We start from the raw sequence: 8,884 nt of genomic DNA on the forward strand, positions 1-8,884 counted from the left end.
TAATTTGTACAGCACTGATAAAGTTAAAACAAACCACCACATTGGCTTAACTAAATATAACAGCAGATAATACCTTTCTTTAGCGTTATGTCTTAAAACTAATAATGGCTTGTTCTGCTTAGACCTTTAATTACACAATTGCACAGTTCCCTTTCTTTGGATTATTTTTTTAGGCCATAGACCACTCCTATTCTTCATCTGATGAAAAGATGGCATTCCAGACTGAAAGATTCAACTTCATCTGGATCCTTGCTGTTGTGAAGGTATTTCAGACTGCCAGAAATACAGCCTCATCTGAGTCCTTGCCACTATCTTCACTAGGCAAGCAGCCACCCCCACTTGGGGATCTACAGCTTAAGTCCTCCACACCAGACTCCTGATCACTGTTAGCTGAGAGGTCAGGATCAGAGCTTTTCAGGTTGTCCTGTGTCAAAATCAGGGCTGAATCTTCGTCCTCCTGTGAAGGGCTCCGGGATGGGAATGATTTCAGATCATTGCTGTACTCCTGGGGAGTGTTAGCTAAGCTGTTGTTGGAAGTAGAAAGCCCAAACTGTTTGCTTCGGTCTTGTTGCTTACTCTTTACTTTATTATCATTTAATTGTGATTTCTGAAGATTTGCCAATCTCTGAAATAAAGGAAACAGTATATATTACATGGACACATTTAGGGCCCAGTGATCCTCTTATATGTCTTTGCCTTTAAAAAAAAAAAAAAAAAAAAAAAAAAAGAAACCAAGTACAGATCCCAACCCAATTGGCACCCTTTAAAACTGCCTGTTTGCATTTATGGAGTATGAGAAATGCACAATTTATCACAAGCCAACACTCAATTCCACCATCCTTCTGAGTTACAGAAGGGTATAAAATTTCTTTCAGGAGTCGTGCTTGTGCACTGACATAGGTGAAATTTTATCCCTAAAGAAAAAAAGTCCACTGTTGTGCCTTAAAAGCAAAATATTCGTTGTAATTTCTGTGAGAAAAAGATGATGGCTGAATATTGTCATGCTGGAAAAGGAGGTAGCATGTAGGTAACTACAGAGTATGGAGTTGGGTTTCATTTACCATCAGTTAAATCTGGGCCATTGAGATTAAGGGTTTATTACCTCTCCTAAGACCTCCAGCTCTTCTTCCAGCTGCTGAGTTTCTTCCTTCACTGCCATCAGATAATCAGTAACTGACTGTCGAGGATGCAGCCCCTTTTCAAAGCGGTTGTACATACCACTCCAGAACCTGGAATTGACGGAAATGTCAGCAATTTTCTCAGTTGGTGAGGTGGCCTCAGAAGCCTTGAATACACAATTTTTTTTTTCAGACACATGTAGTCCTAAATGAGCCATCTTTGGGTTATTCATCATTGGAGTGCATACACATAAGTTAATTAAATATTTGGTAAGACTTATGGTTCATTTGCAGTGGCTCTGTCCTCAGGATGGAACTCTGTGTAAATGCACAGCTTGAACCAAGTCTCATACACAATAGAAAGAAAGGGGAATGTGCCTTTGACTTAGATCACATGGCTCAGGGTGGTTCACTGAACGCAAACTTTTGCTATATTATTTTCTTGTTCTACACTATGGGTTTTAGAGCAATGGTACCTATAAAACAGCCAAGGTCAAAGACAGGTTTTCATAATCCTCATTGTCAAACATTGTTTAACTTCCCATGAAGTCAACTTTGAAATTCTGTATGCTTGTTTTTGTGTGGGGTTTGGGGGCGACCGAGGTGCAGCTAGTTAACAGGGTTTTTTCCCCTGTAAAGAAGAGTTAAAAGTCAGGAGTGAAAAACAGTATAGGATCCTGTTCTCTTAAAATCTAAACTGAAATCTTAAACTGACCTATGGAAATTGCACGAAACATATACATGAGCAAGCTTTCTTCCTGTTCAGTGGAATTATTTACAAACCCTCAGTTAAGCAGCTGAGTTGATTTTTCATTTTCATGAGGAAAGGACTCCAAGTCCAGAGCTTACTCTAGCACTCCTCCTGTCTTCTGTCTTCCTGGCAATACACAGCCACAGCCAGACTGACTAACGAGTTCACCAGACAGGTTAAGTATCTGAGAGACCTGCCCTCAGCTGCAGCTGTCCAGCCAAGTAGCTGACAGATATTTTAGGAGTGTGTGCATGCTCCTTGGTAGTCTATTATTCCTACCCCAATAGCATACTATTTAAGTCACATTCCCCCTTAAGTTTATCATCCAGTAATGATGATACCACCCTTATGTACCCAAGTAATGCCATTAAAATCAACAGGATTACTCATCTGATGGAGGATCTGCAGTATCAGTACTTTTATAAATCCCACTATCCCAAAGAATACGATTAATGACTATTTTTAAATTGTTTTAAAGTGGATATGACCCAGAATAGCAGACATGAAATAATTCCGTTTCTGTCATTTAGGATATTTATTAACAGGTGCTTTTACTTGAAATTGGAAAACAACACAATTTTACTTAAATCACAGTTTTCATTAATTTCTAATCAAGTTCTCCTTAAGCTTGTTAAGATTAATAGCACAATTAATTACTCAAGTCAGAATGTCAATACTAACGTTTCTGAAATTATGATATTTTGTTACATTTTGAAAAAAAAATGAAGTAAAATTTCCTCTATATACTTCAAGGTATAACAATAGGGTGAAAGCCAGCTTTTTGTTTTACTAAACACTTCTTTTAGCTATGAAACTGATTTCTTGAAATGTCATTTTTTGACACCAGTTGATCTAAATAATGACCACAAAATCTTGAATGGAAAATGTTTAAGCAACTTTAAATTTAGAAACCACAGGCAAGAACAGAAATGAAAGAGGCATTTCTCAGTGGAGGAAGTGAGTAACCATGAAATTAGGACACACAACTATCAATATAGCTTTAATCTTAAGCTTCTTTTCAGGCTAATACTCTGCTGTGGAATGGTGCAGAGGTGTTGGCTGGCTATGAGCACAAAAGGAAAGAACACATTGCATCTGACTGAATTCACTCTCTCTAAGCTATTTTATGCGATGAGAAATACTTGAATACAAAGGCACTCTGTTCTGTACTAATGTCCTACAGTTCTGAATAGCAAATTATACTACCTACTTGTACAAGAAGTTGCATGGAGCCATCTGTGGGTGCAGGGTTCCTTGAGTTTGACTGTGGTCTGATCTGTACAAAGGATTCAGGTAATCTGCACGATTTTTCCACATGTGAGCCCACAAGGAATACGTTCGTTCTTGGATTCTGAAAAAGTATATTAAATACAAATACATTAAAATCTCTACTACAACTGAGATCTAGATAAAGCTTAAATAAGACATTCTAGTGCTCTGTACTACTCATTTTCAATATCAGCTTTATACTTCCTTAAAGGAGACACAGGTATGTTATAGAAAAAAAGAGACCCAAATTCCTCTGTTGGTCACTAAAGGCAAAATCCAATCCATTTCCTGTAAAGCCAGAGCAGCTGGAGAGAGAAGGCAGAAAGATGGGTTCCTCTTTGAGATGGAGAGGATCACTTCCATAAAATGAGTTTCCAGACTGATCTCTACACCAAAGAGATCTCCACATTTAAAAGCACAGTTGAGTTGTGTTTTCTCATGCAGTTAGGTTTTGGGGTATGATGACCTGTGAAGGTTTTGATTTTAAACGTACAATGGTGCTGAGGCTGCTCTGCCTTTGAGCAGTGGAAGGGACCGAACAGCAGCAGCAAGGAGTAACTCCCACCTCCATCTCATTACTGCTGCTGACAGGATCTGGATGCCTGAGAAAAGCAGTGGGTATCATGATGTACCTGAGGAGCCAGGACCCCAGGAAGGAGATACGAACATCAGCACTGCTGGAAATGGTATTATTGTCTCTGTCTGGGCCTGAGGACAGGTAGATTAAATACGTTTGTTTTGGGGCCAGGCAGCAGGACAGTTTGCTGACTCAGTCCTAGGGAGGGCTATCAGACAAAAAGGCAGTTCATAAGAAAGTATCTGAGAGGTCAGGACTAAAGTGTCCTGACATGAGATCCAAAGACAGGTTAAAACACAGAAGAGCAGTGACTCTTAAATTGAGAACTCATCTAGAATTAGTATCATCTTGTATTAGAGCTACAGTGACGGTTTGCCTTGCATGTTTTTAATGCTGCAATAAAGGGAGGGCCACGTGGCTGAAGGGCTAATGCTCTTGTCAGTTTTCACTAATCCCTGTCATGTATGCCATGGATTACACTGCCAGCAGAGCCACACTGCAGAGGATCAACTTTTTTAGGTATTAATCTGTGTTGCTAGAAGATCACAGCCAAGAAGTTTATGCTGCACCCCATACCTTACAAAAGCACATATGTGTAGACTGGAAAATGTCTGACTCCTCAGTACACTGCCACCCACAGACCCCACACGTCTACTAAGGAAAGTACTTTCATACTTCAGCTCTCGTCTCTCCTTCTGGCTGTTACACAGGAAATTCCCAAACTGGCAAGAATAGATGTGATGCTGTATGTGGATGAGGAATCTCTCATTGAATTCAAAGGCACAAGGAAACTGTTCCATTAACTGCCAAACACACTCGATGAACTGGTCAATAACAGGGGATATCTCCTTCGGATCTCCATCTAAATTGCCATACCTGAAACAAGACAAGACACATTCGATTATAACCTGAAATCCTGTAGGAAAACTGAATTAACAGTAATGAAAACAAACCCATCATTTTTAGCGTACAAGTTACATCATAGGCATTCATTTCTAAAATCTCAACTACTAGTGTATTTTTACTTACAAAAATGATGCAAGATTCATGGGGCAGAATGAAGGCAGAATTTATCAAGTACAAAACCAAAGAAAACCTTTAAGAGTGTTTTGTTGCCTTACAGCTGGTAACAGCTGGCTGCTGCAGAGCCGTGCTTTAATGCTATTATTATAAAGTTATGCCACAGTAACATAAGTCATCATAAGAACGACTGCAAGGACTTTAAAAACCTAGCTTAGACCATCTCTCAATGGCACACCATTGCCAAAACCAGAAAACTGAGCAGGAGAGGAACGGAATAACCTTGGCAGAAAACAGTTTCAATCTGCCCTCTCTTGGTAAAATTTTTAGAAAGTGGGAAATGTTTAACATACTACTGTATATGTCAAGTGAACACCAAATTTTCTATCTATAAAAATGTCTGTTGGAACCACTTGCAATGAGGTACCTTGAAGAACAGGAGCCTGAAAATATAAAATGCATAGAAGTAAAAAATATAAGTCTACATAATAGGAAGAAGAATTTTAAATCAATTATTCTGCATGCAACAGAGTGAAATTCCATAAACATCTAAAATGGAAATCTCTAATTCTATTATGCATCATGGAGAATATAGCAATGTTGTACTGCAAACCAAAGCTATCAGTGGTGGTTACATTTCGTGATATCTTTCACCACCGATAATAATAGACGTCTGACAGGATCATATTAATTGTAATAATTCCTGATAGAATTTCACAGGTGGTGTGGAGCTCACTGTTTTCCTGAAAGCTTTGTTGGCTTTTTTGAAAGTAGAACATAATTTCCTATTCAAATCAAGCAATATAATGTAATTAAACTTCAACATAAAAATTACTTTTTATATTTTTACAGAAACCAAAAGGAAGTATAAGAAAGAAGGAAAATATGGATATTCATCCATGTTTAAATAAATGAAGTCTTCAACAATTTTCTTTACATTATAGCATTTACATTATGGACGTACAAAATAACTTGTCCAAACAGATGACTTTCCCCTTCCCTTTACCTGATGGTTCTGAACAAATCCCACTATTTTCATTAGAACAGAGTGTAATAGGAAGAGTATGTTTTACTTAATAGACAACTTGCGGACATGCCTAAGATTAAGTAATGTCCTCGAAGACATAGACTTTGCTGAACAGGGACTTAGATGGGATGTTTTGGCAGTACTGAAAGATCTGCTGGAGTCCAAAGGGATTTTGCAAGCCACAAAATACGTATTACATTTTATATATTATGTATGTATACTACTTTTTTTTTTACATGGATCTCAATGCTCATAGCAACTGAAAGACCAGGACCCAGGATTCCCAATAGCAGTCTTGGAGTGCATATAGAAGAAAAGACTGATATTAAAATATTTCACTTTGATTTTTCCAGGCAGCTAAGTTATACAGTAGGAGAAAAGGATATGGTGGTTTCCTGAGGGCATTTTGTTGATAGGCAACATGGAAGTAAAATTGGAATGGCAGTGGATACTGACTACATAAATGTATATATACAGAAAAACTTTAGCACCACCTTACCTGTGGTTAAATTTGTGACCAAAGGAAACCCAATCTTTTTCAATTAACACCTAAAATGAGAATATTGCATTCAGTATTGTGGAGCAGAGCTGCCGCGTGTTGAAGCAGGCAGAAGAGTCGTGTAAACAAGCAGTATTGAAATCCCAGTTAATTCTTAGAATAAGCAGAAAAGTGACAAGAAGAACGATGTAAGCAAGCACTATTAGAATCCCAGATAATTTTTAGAATAAGCAGAAAAATAATGAGTGATGAGCACTGTTGCCAGCTCAAGAGAAAGTAGCAGTCTCCATGGATGCAGATAGGATGCCGGTATTTCAGCATAACTTCAATTAGCTTGATTAATTATTTTCTAAAATAGAATGTAAAAATGTCTCAAACATCTTTTTAACCTGTGACCAATAACTTGACAAGCATTCCTAGATGCTTTACCAGTGCTGATTTGCTTGGGAAAGGAACAGATTTTCCAACATAGCTGCTCATTGCAATCTAATGTCTAGGGAGCACACACTTCTGACACTCAGAACTTCACTGATCCCTGAAAGTGAATACAAATTCTTGCTTTTACGAAAGCTCCTTGGGCTGTGAGAAAGTTTCTTGGTCAAGGATAGGAAAAAAAATAAACGGGTGCCCAACTAATCCCCACCTTTCATAACATTTCGTACAGAAACTGGGAGACTGTAACTTGAGCAGATAAAAAGCTTCCCTCCTACTTAAAAAAAAAAGGGGGGGGGTGAGGGGGGAATATATTTAAGGAAAGTTTATTTTCCGTTAAAACCAAATATATTAATCTTAAATGATGTCATAATATTTTATTTACTCCACAAAAGAGAACCTGCTTACCATGAATCCCTTCATAGTTCTGTAATATGGATCCAATAGAAGGCTTGCTACAGAGCAAACCTGGGCTGTCCTATCCCAGCCATCAGAGCAGTGAACAAGCACACTCACACCTTCCTCAGCCACAGCCTAAGGATACAGAAAAAGTCAGAAATTTCACAAGCAGGGAGAAAGGCAATGGTAAGAGAGGAACAGTGAGACAGCGCAATATAGAGAGCATTAATTTGGGAACTAGGAAACCTTGTTCATTTTTTATTCTGCCACAGAATTCTTGAATTATGTTGAGTGTTATGCCTCTCATTTGAAAAATCTTGATCTCATCCCATCCCATGCAATGTGGTGGTTGCAGCATCTTGCTTATGCTCCACTACAGGAGGATGTGGGATTCGTTTCAATTAAAATACATCACTCTGCCGGAATGGACAACTACCTGAGCAGATTCAGATGCAGTTAATGCTCTAACTCATATACCAGCAACAGAACAGCCATACTTGCAGTATGGCTCTTAATTTCTCATCTTGATGGTAATGTCAAAAACGGCAATGTCTGCTTCCAATGTCAGTGCTAGCGTGGATGTTATTACAGTACACAGCATTGCACACTGATGACATACTTCTAAAGATTTTGGGGGAAGCCAGAGGTAGTGGTAAACTTCCATATCTAATAAGCAAGATTTTATCAGTAGCTTTAATGTAAATAACTGTGGAGAAAGGATCCCATTTTATACCCATATAAACAGCTAAAGAAGAGATCATACTAAGTTCTCCAAAGTGTGGTGTTGCATTATTTTTGGAACTTGGGCTTTTTTCAACTCTTAGGGTTTTGGTCTTTGTCATTTCTAATGAGAACTACATTTAGAAAGTAGAGAAATAAAATAGGTTAGGAAAGATACTGCTTAGAAAAACAAACATTTAAGTTAAGTTTGGGCTTAATAGGGAATGAGGAATAATAATAAATTATCTATGTCTATCTCAAGAGAAAAGTAAATTCTACCAAAATAGAACCCTTGTGGGCAGGAGACCAACAACTCAGAAGTGGTAACTGTACAAATAAGAAGGGTCAACATGCATGTCTGTGGAGGCATGAGGCGAGGAAGCATACAGACAGAGGATAAAAATTTTTGGACAGTATTTTAAGACTAGCCACTGGGGAAAAGTTGGCAAGAGCTAATGTAAATGACATGATTTCTATAAGCTGATGAAAGCTAGTAGGTCTGGGAGAAATAATAACATGTGCATTTATCCCACAGCTGCTGTTCAGGTAAGAAACTATAGTTGTCTACTGAGGAGGAAGAAACAAAGCAAGAGAAACATGCAGTTACTGAGCAAGGAAACCCAAGAAGTTTTATCCATACAGTTGTATGTAGCAGGTCATGTGAATAAAATGGCCTAAAATAAATTGTCATGGTAATCTTAAAAATAAGAATTGAAACAGTAAAAGGCAGAGCACAAGGAAGAGGCTAATAAAATTAAAACTACTGTTGGTAGGTAACAAATATCTGCGTTACTTTGGGTGGAATTAGGAGAAACAATTTCTTATCAAAGCCAGTAACTGTTTTCTGAAACAGTTCTGAAGTATGTAAGAGGAGAAGCTGCTGGTAATATTACTCCAGTAATACACAGGAGCTGGTTTAGGAGGTTAATTCAGCTGATCACTAATAACTCAGAGGGGATAACACAGTAACTAATATTCCACTGTTAACATGTGAAGAATTAATCCTCAAACAGAAACCTTCAAAAAAGTAAATACCCAGAAACCAGCGGAGGAGGCAGGGCAAATAGGGAAA

General features: G+C 38.1%; 1 protein-coding gene across 1 annotated transcript in view; it reads right to left on the reverse strand.

Annotated features, from left to right (window-relative positions):
- Nucleotides 1-268: 268 nt before the first annotated feature.
- Nucleotides 269-8,884, reverse strand: part of MTMR7 (myotubularin related protein 7) — a gene marked incomplete at its 5' end in the record, with an annotated part of 27,465 nt that continues 18,849 nt past the window's right edge. The window contains 6 exons of the mRNA XM_010081670.1: nucleotides 269-625; nucleotides 1,103-1,229; nucleotides 3,080-3,220; nucleotides 4,391-4,591; nucleotides 6,262-6,311; nucleotides 7,102-7,227. Coding sequence (XP_010079972.1) covers nucleotides 269-625; nucleotides 1,103-1,229; nucleotides 3,080-3,220; nucleotides 4,391-4,591; nucleotides 6,262-6,311; nucleotides 7,102-7,227 — 1,002 coding nt within the window. The remainder of the gene's footprint in view (nucleotides 626-1,102; nucleotides 1,230-3,079; nucleotides 3,221-4,390; nucleotides 4,592-6,261; nucleotides 6,312-7,101; nucleotides 7,228-8,884) is intronic.

This window comes from Pterocles gutturalis, unplaced genomic scaffold (assembly GCF_000699245.1).
Source record: "Pterocles gutturalis isolate BGI_N339 unplaced genomic scaffold, ASM69924v1 scaffold40764, whole genome shotgun sequence".
Lineage (NCBI taxonomy): Eukaryota > Metazoa > Chordata > Aves > Pterocliformes > Pteroclidae > Pterocles > Pterocles gutturalis.